Genomic DNA, 16395 nt, shown 5'->3' on the forward strand with positions numbered 1-16395 from the left:
TGGGCAGGTACACAAATCGAAATCATATCTTTAATATGTAGCCAAACTTCAGATCAATGTTTTGAGAATTTACCAGGCCCTGGAAGTTCATTTTATTGAAAACGTATTCAGTAAGCTGTGTCCTCTAAGAGGCAGCTTGAGCTGTGCTTGCTGCTTCATTTCTTCACTTGTAAATGAAAGAGGATGAAAATTGAAAAGTATTCATTGACTATTGTGTAGCAAGACTTAACGTTCCCTATCTAACTTTATCCTAGTGACCATGCATCTGTGGCATATAGTTATTATTTTTCGTTTTTAAGTGTACAGTTCAGTGGTGTTAAGTACATTAACAAAGTTATATAATTGTCACCACTATCCATCTCTGAGACTATTCTAACTTGCAAAACTGAAACTCTGCACATATTAAACAAGTCTCCATTCCTCCTCCTCCAGCCCCTACAAGCCATCATTTAATTTGTCTCTCTGAATTCAACTACTGTAGGCACCTCACATAAGTAGAATCACATAGTATTTGTCTTTTTATGACTTCGCTTCACACAGTGTCTTCAAGATCATCATGTTGTAGTGTGTGGTGTGTCAGAATTCCCTTCCTTTTTAAGACTGAGTGATAACCCTCTGTGTGTAGAGGCTTCATTTTGTTTAGTCATTCATCTCTTGGCAGACACTTGGATTGCTTTCATATTTTAGCTATTGTGAATAATGCTACTAGGGACATAACTGTACAAGTTTTTAATTCTTTTGGATATTTAGCCAGAAGTGCAATGTCTGCATCATATGATAATTCTATTTTTAATTTTTTGAGGAACTACCATAAGTCATCAACAGTGGCTGTATTGTTTTACAGTCCAATTGACAATATGCAAGGGTTTCAATATTATCACATCTTTGTCAACAGTCATTATTTCCTAGTTTTTGCTATCGTTTTTATTCTTATTTTGCAGACGGTAAAACTGAAGCTGAAATAGGTTAAGTCACTTGTTCTTTATCAGAAACAACATGTGCTTCTGGACTTGACAAGTTTACTAGAGCATGCTCAACAAGCCCACTTATCAGGGAGGACGAGGATAGGCTCCAAAATGCAGATTCCCTTGGAAATCAGCCACAAAGAGCGTGCATAAAATCCTTCTGTAAGTTCTTATGATACGAGATTGATTAAACGCTCAGTGAGCCAGGGACTCTTGGGTTCCATAGGACAATGGTGGTTGGTGTCCAAATGAGAGTTTTTTATGACACACAGCAGTGTAATTTTACGTTCCTCCAGCTTTTTTTCTCTAGGAATTTGCTTTTTGTTGAATAAAACTTGTTTTATATTCCTAAAAAAAGACTATTTAAAAATGTTTGTACCTGTCTCTTTTTAACAACACTCTAAAAGTAGATGGGTAAAAGTCAGTTACTTGTACAGCTTTGGCTGCGCAGCCAATTTACCACTGAGTAAACATTGTAGAGGCTTTATTTGCCAAGCCAGAGCCTTTCACTGTAATAATTAGCTGTTTATTTGCCAACCCTATTCTGCTGCCTTCTTTTTCATAGCTTTTTTGTCTGTTTCAAATTCATAAATGCTTTTTTTTCTCTTCCTTGGGTTATGATGTGCTAGATATTTTTAAGAGGTTTAGAACATCTAAAGATACTTGTCGCTCAATCCTATTATCCTCAATTTTCCATTTCAGAGCTGTTGGGCTTTTTTTTTTTTTTAATGTATTTTGTTTTGTTGATGTTGTTGTTTTTAAATTTGCCTTAGTGTCTGCAAAAGCCAAGTCATTAGTTCGCTCTATGGACATTCATTTTCAGACACACTTTTCTTTATCCTTTCAAACAAATAGAAGAATATTTCTGTTACTGGTATTTGCTCCTTGGAAACGCCACAGATCTCACCATCTGTACATAGTGAAGAAAAGCAGTGTGACCAGTTATATCCCCATGGGTGGAGAGGTGGCTGCATACTTCACCTCCTCTCTTGATGTTATTTTCTATCTCAGCCTTCAGCATGGTATTAATGGTATATTGTATGTTGGCTACACGTCAAGTAACATGTTGCTTGGTGCCTAATTATTCTAAGAAAATATTTTGGAAATCAAAGATAAGGGAGGAAAATAGAAAAAAAAGAAAAAAAGGAAAGGACCTGGAAATATTCCCATTAATGCTCAAATTCAGTGTGGCCTTTGTATTTTCAGAATCATATTTGAAAATGTATTTCTAACTGATTGATTGATGGATTGAATGTTGATAGTTGGACATTGAAAATAACAATAAATAATGCATATGGTGAAATATGTCAGGTGTAGCCCAGAGACAGCACAGGAGAGTAACTGAAAGGCAGGGTTTGATCTGAATTCAGCAGAACCGGTTTGAGGCCTCAGCCTTTTAATGACTATTAGACTCGGGGAAAATCATATAAAAAATATTAGCATCTGTAACTTTATCTGTAAGAAAGTCAAATAAAGTTTGTATCTAATAGGATTGTAATGAAAAATAAGGAAAAAAGCATGATGTGCAACACTGTGTAAACTATAAAATCATGTATAAGATAAGATATAATTAATTACACATAGGTACTTATGTATGTTTCCTCAGACATATAGCTATAAGTGTGTATACATATATATATACACATACGCACACACATACCTGCAAACACACATATAGTTGATGATTCTCTTAAGTTAGTGTTTCCTAAGGTGTTTTAATGATCCTGATTTTGAATTTAATTATTTGATTATAATCTTACTAAATATATACAAACATAATGCTATGCATACATATTTGTATTTGCAAGTTAAATGCATTTTTAACTTACACAATTCAAGTTGAAAATAACCATTAGGATGATTATATTTTTATGAAATTCAATTATTACTTGAAAAATTATACATGATACTCATAGGTATTTACCACGTGTGTGTGTGTTTGCATGTAAAATGAGTCAATCTTTTCAACATTTTTTACCATATAAGCATTATATGGCTCATATTTGTGGAACTTTCTGTATAGTCACTTGTTCTTCTCCTGAAGAAAACCCATGATTTCTCCATTATCTGTCTCTGATATTTTTCTCTTTAGGTGCAAAAAATTAACTGTTATTTCTTGGCCCAACATGATTATAAATGCAAAAGCAAATGACAAGCACTAATATTGTATAGTACAACCTATGTAGATAGTAATCTAGAATATTCTTATATTACAATTTTGATTAACATTTGTATGTATACATATGTTTATACTTATGTATACATATGTTTGTACTTATATATACATATATAATTTTAATAAAAATATGAAATACTTTGGAAATACTTGAAAATCCTAACATTTATATGTGTACACATATTTAAAGTTATATATACATATACATATAAATACATGTCTTTAATAAAAAATTCTTACATTGGAAATACTTAAAAATCCTCAGAAATCCTCAGGCTGGCCAGGGACAGTGGCTCATGCTTGTAATCCCAGCACTTTGGGAGGCTGAGACAGGAGGATGCTTGAGCCCAGGAGTTCAAGACCATTCTGGGTAACATAGTGAGAATCAGTCTCTCCAAAAAAATACAAAAAATAGCCAGGCATGGTGGCCTGGGCCTGTAGTCCCCAGCTACTGTGGAGGCTGAGGTGAGAGGATGGGTTGAGTTCAGGAGATTGAGGCTGCAGTGAACCCGGAATGTGCCACTGCACTGCAGCGTGGGTGACAGTGAGACCTTGTTTCAAAAAGAAAAAAAGAAGAAAACAGAGAAACGTTTTAAGTCTGCAGAAGCAAACATGACCACTGTTTGAAGGATCTGAAATACACAAATAAGAAATCCCATGTGGGGTTTCTGGTATTAAAGGTTCAGACAACACTGGAGGTCTCTTCTACTTATTTTTTTGAAACCAAACTGTTATACGTCTCGTGAGATATGTAAGTGAAGAAAGCCATCCTACTACCTACCAACTTACTCTTTGCTCTCTTTAATAAATAGGTAACAGAGAGTTGATCCTTGCAACTAATATTTTTATTTGCAAATAAGTAAAAATTTTATGTGTGTATACAAAACATATTGTGCATATAACATAATAATTATTAGATTTTCTCCATATAATAATAATTTGTCATTGATTGAATGCCTATGTCGTGTGGACAGAGGGCTCGCGTTGTGTAAGGATGATTTCACTGAACCCTCATGATTACCTTTTGACATAGGTCTTAATAACCTGAGCGTAAGAAGACAACGTTCATTAAGTAACTTAGCTGAAGCCACACTGCTATTGAGAGTGCAACAAGAACTGACTCAGAAGTCTGAGTTTGAGGCCTGTGCTCACAAACAAAATATAACTTTACAGGATCAATAAATGATTATTCGCCTAAGCTGCTGGGACATATAATAATACCTTAGTACAATTAAAGAAAAAACAACTGAGAAATTTTACTCTCTTTGAATATACCAAATGTAAGGAAATTATCCAAAGTGTGAAAGTTTCTTACATTGCCAGTGCTAATTAGCATTTTTTAAAAATAGTGATCTATGGATGCCTGTCATATAGCAATCATGCAAAATTTTGGGAATAAATGAGAGATGAGTGAATACTAAACTTTAGCAGGAAACTGTGTTAATCTCATGAGCCTGATTTTAGTCCATAAGGATTATGCTGCGTCTTCATTAAATCAGAAGTGTTATAATTCCACTTTTGACCAATTGCCAACCGTTGTTTTAAATCTGCCAAGTAGCCTTTTGTTAAGACACTTAAGGGGCTAAACACTGTGATTTGAAACCATAAAAAGATTCCTGGCTGTTGATCAGGCAACATAAAATGGGTTATCTTAAGACCTGGGCAAGCAGGGTTCGCTTCTCAAGTAAGCGTCCAGATGTAACAGAAGGGGCTATAAAGATTTCCTGCTTTGGTCTCCTGAGTATGAATTGTTTTATGATGGGGCTTCATCTGTGTTTGTAGAATGTCATCTTTCCCATTTCACCCGACAGAAAAATGTCATTTCATTTCGTGCTCTGCCCAAATGAGAATTTTAAGGAAGCTGAACACGGCACATTCCAGCCAGCAAGTGGGAGAGAAATTAAGGCTTCCGTTCATGAACACGTGATTATCGGAGTGAAATCTGAGAGAAAATGATGAGGAAGGAGATATTGGAACATCGTGAGATACAGAAAAGAAAGGGATTGGTCTATGGCATTTACTGCATTCAGCAAATTAAGATGAATGTTTTCCAGACGCCAACACTCTTCCCAAAGATCTGTTGCTTCCACAGAGCCAAAGATGATTACTTATTATTTTAAATGCTTCGCCCCAAATGATGCCTATATGTCTATGGTTTTTTGTTTTCCGTCTACTGCAAATGGATTATTGTAGTATGTGATACACGCACATACACACACACACGTACACACACATACATAAGCACGTACACACACATGTGCACACCCGTACACACAGGTACACACGTACACACATGTACACATGCATGTACACACACACACATGCATGTGTTTTTTGTTCGTTTGTTTTTGAGGCAGGGCCTTGCTCTATCACCCAGTCTGGAGTTCATTGGCATAATTTCAGCTCACTGCGACCTCTGCCTCCTGGGCTTAAGCGATCCATCCATCTCAGCCTCCCGAGTAGCTGGGACAACAGGTGTGTGCCACCACGCCTGCCTAATTTTTGTATTTTTGGTAGAGACAGGGTTTCACCTTGTTGCCCAGGCTAGTGTAGAACTCCTGGACTCAAGCAATCCTCCCGCCTCGGCCTCCCAAAGTGCTGGGATTACAGGCATGAGCCACTGTGCCCGGCCCACATGTATTTTTGATGGTTGCAATACCTGATCATCCATTTAAACATGAGATATTTTAGACCTTGAAATTTCCAGGAGTTTGGATTTTAGTGGGGCATACATTTTCTTTTACTTCTCTGGCAATTTCCCTTTGTATTTATTTAATATTTTGATAAACAAGAAAGAACCAATACTGCCAACCAAGGAACTCCAACAATACCAGAGGTAACCTGTGATAACCTGTGCTTTTGCAGAAGAGAGAATAGTCTCGGTTGGGAGTCATGAGATCTGCTCTCTGGCCAGACGTTACTAAGTCATTGTGTCACCTTAGGTTAGTCATTTTCTTTATTATTATTTTTATTATTATACTTTAAGTTTTAGGGTACATGTGCACAATGTGCAGGTTTGTTACATATGTATCCATGTGCCATCTTGGTTTGCTGCACCCATTAACTCATCATTTAACATTAGGTATATCTCCTAATGCTATCCCTCCCCCCTCCCCCCACCCCACAACAGTCCCCGGTGTGTGATGTTCCCCTGCCTGTGTCCATGTGTTCTCATTGTTCAGTTCCCACCTATGAGTGAGAACATGTGGTGTTTGGTTTTTTGTCCTTGTGTTCGTTTGCTGAGAATGATGGTTTCCAGTTTCATCCATGTCCCTACAAAGGACATGAACTCATCATTTTTTATGGCTGCATAGTATTCCATGGTGTATATGTGTCACATTTTCTTAATCCAGTCTATCGTTGTTGGACATTTGGGTTGTTTCCAAGTCTTTGCTATTGTGAATAGTGCCACAATAAACATACGTGTGCATGTGTCTTTATAGCAGCATGTTTTAGAATCCTTTGGGTATATACCCAGTAATGGGATGGCTCGGTCAAATGGTATTTCTAGTTTAGTCATTTTCTTTATATGCAGAATTATGTGTTTATATAAATTCATTCATCCAGCCCTTCCGGCTCTATCCTGTTACACAGATATTCTCATTAGAATCTACATGGGAAAAACTTGAACTATCTAAATTTAAATCCATGGTGTGAACAATATCTTTAATACTGATTGAGCAAAAGAAGACTCTTGATTTAGTTACCGTAGAACTTTTCTTTTATGAGTGCACCTGAAGTGGGCACGTGATTGTTGAAATGTCACCCTCTACCTGCCTGACTGTTGGTTTCATGACTGTCATGTGTAGTCATCTGAGAATTTTTTTCCTTGTCCCATAGTAGATACATCTGGATGAGACATAGTTACTTTAAGAAGAAAGGGTTTACACGGAATTCTTCCCAAATCTTGTTCTTTATGAAACCTCTTCTGCACGCACGCCTCTTTCTTGCATGGTCTTTCCCGTGAAAGCGGTCTACATCTCCACCAGATAGATGCTGCCTTCTGCCCTGGGAATCTTCCCTGAGTGCCTCCTATATCAGTTCCTTATGTCCTGTTTTCTTGTAGCAGAACTTCCTGGGACTTTAAGGAAAATGAGTTGGGGAAGGGGAGAGGAGCAATAAAAGGGGAAGGCTTTTGAGAGCTGAGGTGGCTGATTCTTAGGAATTTCGACACCAAAGAGTCAACACTGCAATAAACATTGTGATGCTAAAGATGCTACTTCATCCCTTCCTCTTTCTTTCCAATATGAGATGAAGTTGAGTGTATGACGTTGTGCTCCCCTGGCCACACCCTCTGATAAAATATGTCAGACTGCAGTTAAGCTGCATGAGAGTGGTCAGCCTTGTCTTCCAGAAAAATAATTATGAAGAGCTTTTATTCTGACCCATTTTCCATTGTTCCTCATTAACCTTTAACATCCTTAAGATTTTGAAAATGTGTATACTTGTCCCACACCCTAGAAATAGAATTCATGCCGGGCATGGTGGCTTACGCCTGTAATCCCAGCACTTTGGGAGGCTAAGGCAGGTGGATCACCTGAGTTTGGGAGTTGGCAAACAGCCTGGCCAACATAAATAGTCTCTACTAAAAATACAGAAACAGCCAGCATGGTGGTGTGCACTTGTAATCTCAGCTGCTCGGGAAGCTGAGGCATGAGAATCACTTGATCACTTGAACCCGAGAGGTGGAGGCTGCAGTGAGCCGAGATCGAGTCATTGCACTCCAGCCTGGGAGACAGCACAAGACTCTGTCTCCAGAAAAAAAAAAAAAAAGAAAGAAAGAAAATATAATTCACAATTTTTATGAAAAATAGAGTCAATAATAATGATTAATCACAATTAATAGTTTTAATAACTAGAAAATAATTTCTGTAAGAATAAGCCTGCATTTGTTTCATTTCTTTTCAGCTGTGTCCTGTGGAATCCCAGAAGCCCCAGGAAATGGTTCATTTACTGGGAACGAGTTCACTTTGGACAGTAAAGTGGTCTATGAATGTCACGAGGGCTTCAAGCTTGAGTCCAGCCAGCAAGCAACAGCTGTATGTCAAGAAGATGGGTTATGGAGCAACAAGGGGAAGCCGCCCACATGTAAGCGTAAGTGTTCAGGGGCATCTGCCCATCTTTGTGGGTTTACCTGGGAACTGAATCCTATGGGGAGAAGTCCAGGTTCCCACGTTCAGAGGTGCTCTCCCACACCTTTTGACGATTTGGTCTCTTTCATCGTAGTAATGTTAAAACCAATGTATTGCATATAAAATGTTTCAGCCATTTAGAATGAGCTATGCACTCTTGAATGTTAGGTGAATCCTAAATATAGACAGTACAGACACGATGTAATTTGCACATCACATCCTATTCTGTGCTGCCATTTTCAATTTGGGGGGATGAAATCTAGAGGAAATTGAGACATTAAGCCCTGCAATAACACTCTACACAAGATGTTAAAACATAACTTAACACAATCTTTCTTATTTATCTTCCACCTAATTTTAAGTTCTTTGAAGTGAAAAGCAGTGCCTCATTTATTTGTGTATCACCTACTCTGCATAACACATTGATCTTCAGTAAATAAAGCATTAATTTAATTTGTGAAGTGGGGTAAATTTTCAAGAAAGCTGTTTACAGTCTATAGTAATAATCTTAAAAGATTAACAAATTGGAGTACTTTCTGAAACTCTAGTCTTAAGGAATAATAGTCTGTAATGCAAAGCCCACCAGAAGAAAAATTCCACTCACACACACACTCAATTTCTACAGCAAGATTTTCATTGCAGGTATGTTAAAACTAGTCTCAAATTGGAAATAATGTAATTTCCCACTTTTTCTAAGTTAAAAACTATATAACATTTGTATATAGACAATGAATTTTTATCGTTCTATAATCTTTTTCATTTAATATATCATATATATCTTTACATGTCGGTACATATAGAGTGATCTCCTTTAAAAAAAACTTTATTTTAGGTTCAGGGATACATGTGCAAGTTTGTTATATAGGTGAATTACATGTCACAGGGGTTTGGTGTGGAGATAGTTTCCTCAGCCAGGTAGTAACCATAGTACCCAATACATAGTTTTTGAATCCTTACCTTCCTCCCACCCTCCACCCTCCCATAGGCCCCAGTGTCTATTGCTGCCTTTTTTATGTCTGTGTGGACTCAATGTTTACCTCCCACTTACAAGAGAGAAGATGTGGTATGTGGTTTTCTGTTCCTGCATTAGTTCACTCGGAATAATGACCTCCAGCTCCATCCATGTTGTAAAGGACAGGATCTCACTATTTTTATGGCTGCATAGCATTCCATGATGTGTATGCATCACATTTTCTGTATCCAGTCTACCATTGGTGGGCATTTGGGTTGATTCCATGTCTTCGCTATTGTGAGTAGTGCTGCAATGAACATACATGTGCATGTGTCTTTATGGTAGAACAATTTATATTCCTTTGGGTATATACCCAATAATGGGATTGCTGGGTTGAATGAGGGTTCTATTTTAAGTTGTTTGAGAAATCACCAAACTGCTTTCCACAATGGCTGAACTAATTTACACTCCCACCAGCAGCATGCAAGTGTTCCCTTTTCTCCACTGCCTCACCAGTATCTGTTCTTTTTTTACTTATTTACAATGATATAGTTGCTCCAGTGATACTAGCAGAAGGATCCACATAGGCTTCAATAATAAAATCAGGTCATTGGCTTCTTTTTTTGTACAGTATTTTGGTCATGTTAAAAATTTTAAACTTACTTATATCTATATACTTAGATAGAAATAGATAAACAATTATGGACGGTGGTTGAGTTCTTCCCAACAGCTTTTATTTTTCTTCATTTCATCATTTTTATTGCATTTCCTGAGAGTCAAGCAATATTGAATCAACATTAGTATTTCTTGGTTATTTTCTGTTTAAGAAGGTACTATTTTATTGCAATTAAGTAATAGTATGGGAAGCTAGGATAGCAAGATACATTGGTATGTTTTTTGAGTTCAGTCCTAAACAAAATTGTTCTCTCAAAATACGCACTTAACAGATGGCAGTATGTATATGTGTGGGGTTGATTTTAATAAGAACAATATCCCAGACATTTATGGGCAATGTTTCTTTTGTACACAGCCTGGAGGTCATTCATAATGATGCCTCCATTTTTGAAGTTTGTATTTCCTGCCAAATATTTCAAATAGCTTATCTACAAATCTCATAAAAACCCTGAAAAACTGGGACACAAATGAGGTGAAAACTACTAATTTGCAGACTTGAAGTTTGAATTCTACTCCCTCTTTTTCTAAATCCTATACCCCTTTATAATGCCAGTGGTTCTCTACTGGGTATGCGTTGAAATAATCTGGAGAGATTTAAAGTAAATGGTAATGTCCGGTTTTGACCCTTAGGGATTCTCAGGCAACTGGTCTTGGGTGGAGACCAATCATCAGTTGTTTTTTTTTTAAGTTCTCTAGGTGTTATGCGTAAAATGTCAAGTATATGCCATGTTTCAAAGGAAAACCCATTTTAAATTTGTATACTATCTGAGAAAGACTTGCTAAATGACAAGGTCACTTTATAAAATGTAATTTTTATTTTCAGAGCTTTCCTTTCTTTCTTTGACAGACGTTGTTCTTGAGAGTAGTTTTAGGTTCACAGCAAAATTGAATGGAAGACACAGAGATTTCCCATATAACAGACCGCCCTCAACATGTGCATACCTCCCCACTGTCAACACCTCACACCAGAGTGGGGTGCATGTTACAGTGGATGCACCTACATTAACATACCATCATCACCCAGAGCCCAGCGTTCACATGAGAGCTCATTTTCGGTGTTGCACGGTCTGTGGGCTTGGACGAATGTGTAATGACAAGGATCCACAATAATAGTATCACACCGAGCCCTAAAACTCTCCCGTGCTCCACCCGTTCATGCCTTCCTGCATCGAACCCCTACCTAACACTGACCTTGATCTTTTGTCTCCATAGTTTTACCTTTACTAGAATGTCATATTGTGGGAACCATCTGGCACCTAGTCTTTCAGATTGGTTTCTTTCACTTAGTAATATGCGTTTAAATTTCCTCCATGATTTTGCATGGCTCTAACTCTCATTTCTTTTTAGTACTGAACAATATTCCATTGTCTATATGTACCATGGCTTATTTACCCTTTTACCTACTGAGAACATCTGGGTTGCTTCCAAGTTTTGCAATTATGAATAAAGCTACTATAAACATCTGTGTGCAAGGTTTTTATACAGACATAAGTTTTTAACACATTTCGGTAAATACCGAAGGTTGAGATTGATAGAGTGAATGTTGAGTATTTTTAATTTTGTAAGAAACCAACAGACTATCTTCAAAGAAGACCAGCATTTTGCATTCCCACCAGCAATGAGTTAGAGTTCCTGTTGTCCCACATTGTCGCCAGCATCTGGTGCTATCAGTGTCTGGATTTTGGCCATTCTCATAGATGTGCAGTAGTATCTCATTATTTCTTTAATTTGCAATACTCTGATGATACGTGATGTGGAGCATCTTTTCACGTGCTCAGTTGCCATCTTTTGTCTTTTTTCATGAGGTGTCTGTTCAGGCCTTTTGCCCATTTTTAACCAGGTTGTTAATTTCCTTTTTTTTTTTTTTTTTTTTTTTCAGGCGTTTTTTTCCTTTTTTTTCCCGTTTTTTTTTTTTTTTTTTTTTTTTTTTTTTTTTTTAAGAGTTCTTTGTATACTTTAGATACCAGTTCTTTATCCCATATATCTTTTGCAAATCCTTTTTTCGTAGTCTGTGGCTGGTCTTTTCATTTACTTGATAGTGTCTTTTGCAGATCTGAGGACTTTAATTTTAATGAAGTTCAACATGTCAGTTCTTTTTAAAATGTATCCTGCCTCTGTTTTTGTATCTACAGTGTCGCCACTGATCCCAAGGGCACCACAATTTTCTCCTATGTTGTCTTCCAGGAGTTTATATTTTTGAACTTTACTTGTGGGTGTGTGATACATAATGGATTAATTTTTCTGAAGGGCAAAGATCTGTCTGGATTATATTTTAGAATGTAGATATCCAGTTTTTCCAGTACTGTTTATTGAAAAGATTATCTTTACTCTGTTGGGTTCTGTTTGCTCTTCTGCTCTAGATTCGTTGACTAGATTTATGTGGGTTGATTTCTGGGCTCTCTATTCTGTTTCATTGACCCATTTGTCTACTTTTTTGCCAATAACATAATGTCTCCTTACATCCATTTTATTTGGCTGTAACAGAATATGATGTATCGGACACCTTTTTTCGAAAATTATTTAATATAATTTAGTAATTTGTAAAATTAATTAAAATAACATCTCCCAGTTTTCCACAAGATCTGTCTTGTTGGTTGTGAATATTTATAGTGACCTATTTGATTTTAGGTCAGTGTCCTGACTGACATGGGTACTTTCATTACCTTTAAAGCTAAATAGAAATTGTTTTACCTGAAAATAATTCAGCTCTTTGGATATCAGAGATACATCATCTCAGATAAATTTTATTTCAAGCAATGATGTGTTACCCTTAGATTTCTTAAAAGATTTCTCACACATGTGCCTGTTACTTCACAGGTTGACAAAATGAACAAGAACCTTTAGTCTATCACGTCAAGTTGAGGTGTTTGTGAACACACCCAGAACAGAATGCCTCCGTGGCATAAGCAGAAACTACTTTTTATGTCCATATGAGCCATATTTCTGTGTTAAGGCCACACATAGCTGGGTTAAGGAATTAGACACACTCAAGTATTTTCCTCTGCATTGCAAGCTGGTCTCTAGAATGTCCATGCAAGTAGTTTATATCTGCCAAAAAAGGGATTGGCATTACATAACCCTGAAATAAAGAGCCAAGTATGTGAAAATTATGAGGAAAAGAAACACAATGTAGGTTTTAAGTCGTTGGTTGGGGATAAAGGAAGGGAGAAGCAGAGAGTTTTGAAAAGACGGGAGCAAAACAAAGTGCCCTGAATTCCATCAGGAGAGCATGTGAGATGGTGAGTTCCATGCGCATGGCGAGGCAGAGACATTATTGGTACAGGGAGGAGCTGTGTACTCGCAACCCCTCACTGAGTGTTCTGGAGCGTGTGCTGTGAATGGGGCATCAGGCTTGTACCCACTGGTGTGAGATTGCTAAGTGATAGCTCCTGCCCTCGGAGCCTGAAGATACGCACAGGGCATGAAACAGAAGGCCGGATGCAAACCGCAGCGGAAAGGAATAGCTGATGTAGATGAAGGAACGTGGGAATCATCTGGGACCAGTTTCTACAGAAGAGATGGCTGGGACCAGAGCTTGGCCTGGCAAAATAGGAGTAAATCAGAGCAGCTCTTTTTTTTTTTTTTTTTTTTTTTTTTTTTTGAGAGGGAGTCTTACACTGTTGCCTGGGCTGGGGTGCAGTGGTGTGATCTGGATCTCGGCCCACTGCAACCTCCGCCTCCTGGGTTCAAGTGATTCTCCTGCCTCAGTCTCCTGACTAGCTGGGATTACAGGCACCCGCCACCACGCCCAGCTAATTTTTGTGTTTTTAGAAGAAACAGGGTTTCACCATGTTGGCCAGGCTGGTCTCAAACTCGTGACTTCATGATTCACCCGCCTCGGCCTCCCAAAGTGCCTGCGTCAGCCACTGCACCCGGCCCAGAGCGGCTCTTTGAAGACTCACTCTAGACATTTGTCTAAGCTACATGATTCAATTAGAATAGCAATCATAGGAAGAAGATATTCTGTTCCTTATCTTACTGGTTTAATACAAAGAAAATAACTGAGATAGCAAAGAATTTGCCGTATGTGAGCGCACAGGTGTGGCTGGGCATCACAAAAACCTCTAGGGAAGTGTTGGAAGTCTTCAGCTGCTGCGGGAAAGGCTGCCTGGAAATGATTTGATTAGACACAGGTGCTTTGGGCATCATGAAAAGGCAGCAATTGTGTAATGCTGCCAAGGCCTGCCTGGGGGTACACTGTACCGCGGTGGAGGGAGATTTCAAGGCTCTGTCCATTCCAGCAGCCTGTACTTAGAGATAGTTCAGTATTCACCTGGTTTCATGATCCGTGGGGACGAAGGTCAGGAGACATGATTTGAGTGCACTGTTAGCTCTGAAATGTCCAGGGAGGGGAATAAAAAGAAGAAGCAGAGGTGAAGAAGGTGGGCAGAAGCCTGGTTTGGAGCCTTAGGACATTCCCAGCTACACACTGTCGGGTGGAAGGAGCCAGAGGAGGCATACAGGTATCTCCTTTAACCTTCAGCTCCTTTCTTGCTCTCACACTCATTCCCTCACCAAGCCCTGCCTCTGAAACACATCGGTCCACGTGGCTTCACTTCTGCACCACCCAGGTCACCACCTGAGCTCCTGAAACCGCCGCTCCCTCACCTCTGCTTCCCTCTTGTCTCCAAACAACAGCCAGGCTGACCTCGTGAGCATAGCAATCAAAACAGGACACTCCTCTGCGGAAAAACTCCTGAGAGTTCCATGGCGGTAGAAGAAAATTCACAAACTTCTCTCTTTATTTTGAGCTCCCTTCTCCAAAAGTAAAAGAAAAAGCTATGATAAAGAGGCAGACTTGGAGCCCCACCCACATCATGTGTGAGTCCCTGTGTGCATATGTAGGGCGACACACCATGTTGGTAATTACTAGGTTAAAACTAATCCTGTACCCCCTACTGTCTTCCACTCTTGGTTCCAATAGCTTTACGCAAGTTAATTTACTTATTGTGAGGTATGTAATTTCATTATCACCATGTTGTATAGAGGAAAACCAAAAGAAGGCATGAGTTGAGTAATTTGGTGAAGGTCATAGATACAGTAAGTAGCAAAGTCCAGAAAATCTGAGAAGAGAATCTTTCTTCCTAATTTCTAGGATATATTGCTTCTAGGAACTTACTAGCTCTCCTGATTTTTAAATGCGATGTATTATAAAACTGAGAACACGCAGGAAACAGGTGCCACTTTAACATTGCATGTGGTTTATTCTGACAAGTATTAAGTAGGTGATGGGGTCACCATTCACTTGAGGATAGGTAATAGACCAGTGGCTTTAAGGACAAGGCCTAATTTTCTCTAAAATCTTCTGGAAAAATCAGGAATGAGGGGTCTCTTGCAGTTCACAGGTAAATGTATCAATCGATAGGACTGTTTTGTGCCTATGTAGAACATATGACAGGTCTTAAGGTAGCTTCACTTATACCTATATATTTTTTTGTTTTAAAATACGTATCTAGATCTACAATTGCTTTAAAGAAGTTATAATGACAAAAATTAATAAAATTGCTTCTCATTGTAAAGAAGTTATTGTAGGTTCCATTAAATGGTTGTTAAACAGCAAAAGTCAATTTGCATCGCGAATACTCTTTTGATACCAACTATGATATGTTCAGTAACGTGAGGAAATAAATGTACCATTTATAATAAAATGGAAATCCATGTTAACGTTTTCTAAGCATCATCTGAAACTTTCAAGTCAGCATTTTCTTCCGTCTTTCATTAAAGTTTGTAAAAAAGAGATGTGGAGATTTTGTTAAAATTCCTTGGTTTTCAAGGGCTGAAAAATCAATTTAATTTTTATTTGGGGGAGTATTTTTCTTCACTTAATTTAAATGGGAGAAATCTGGCAGAGTAAGCATAAAACTTTACCTCTTAGTCAGAAAAATTTGGTTACCATTAAATGTCAAAGTATGTATTTCCCCAAGGCCCATTCCTTTGTATGCTCTGTTGGTATGAAACAGTTTTTAAGTTTCTTTAACAATTGCAATAATATGTAGATCAGTACACTGAATCTCAAGAGATAAATACTTCAGCTTTGATAAATAGTAAATGCAAATGGTAAATAAAATTAGTTCGTTTCACCCTCAGGTTTTTAGTAAAATGAAGGTTATAATAAAGAATTATGCTTCCGTTTGCTGCCTTCTTGCAGTGGTACAGATCTCCGAGGCAGATGTTTGAGGCCTTTTTTTTTTCATTTCAGTTATTTACTGACACTGGATTTGGATCATTGAAGACACGATTCATGCTAATGACATGGTGAAAGAAGTGAGGGCTATTGGTATTAACGGACTGGGTTTAATAGTTTGACAAAATGATGAATAGATGTGTATCATATACTGTGTATTTAGGAGAAAACAAAACCATTAAGCTAACCTTCTAATGAAAAACTAAGTTGTTTATCTCTCTGGTTCAAGTGAGCAAAGTCACTACAGGATTAAAATGTCTTTTCTAGAACAACGTAAAGAGCAATGTATACACATCTTAAATTTGGTAGGT

General features: G+C 37.9%; 1 protein-coding gene across 1 annotated transcript in view; it reads left to right on the forward strand.

The window, feature by feature from the left end:
- CSMD1 (CUB and Sushi multiple domains 1) overlaps positions 1-16395 on the forward strand; it is a 2040038-nt gene that overhangs the window by 1917902 nt on the left and 105741 nt on the right. Inside the window, exon 51 of the mRNA XM_032158987.2 lies at positions 8050-8235. Coding sequence (XP_032014878.1) covers positions 8050-8235 — 186 coding nt within the window. The remainder of the gene's footprint in view (positions 1-8049; positions 8236-16395) is intronic.

The sequence above is a fragment of the Hylobates moloch genome, unplaced genomic scaffold (assembly GCF_009828535.3).
Source record: "Hylobates moloch isolate HMO894 unplaced genomic scaffold, HMol_V3 SCAFFOLD_8, whole genome shotgun sequence".
Lineage (NCBI taxonomy): Eukaryota > Metazoa > Chordata > Mammalia > Primates > Hylobatidae > Hylobates > Hylobates moloch.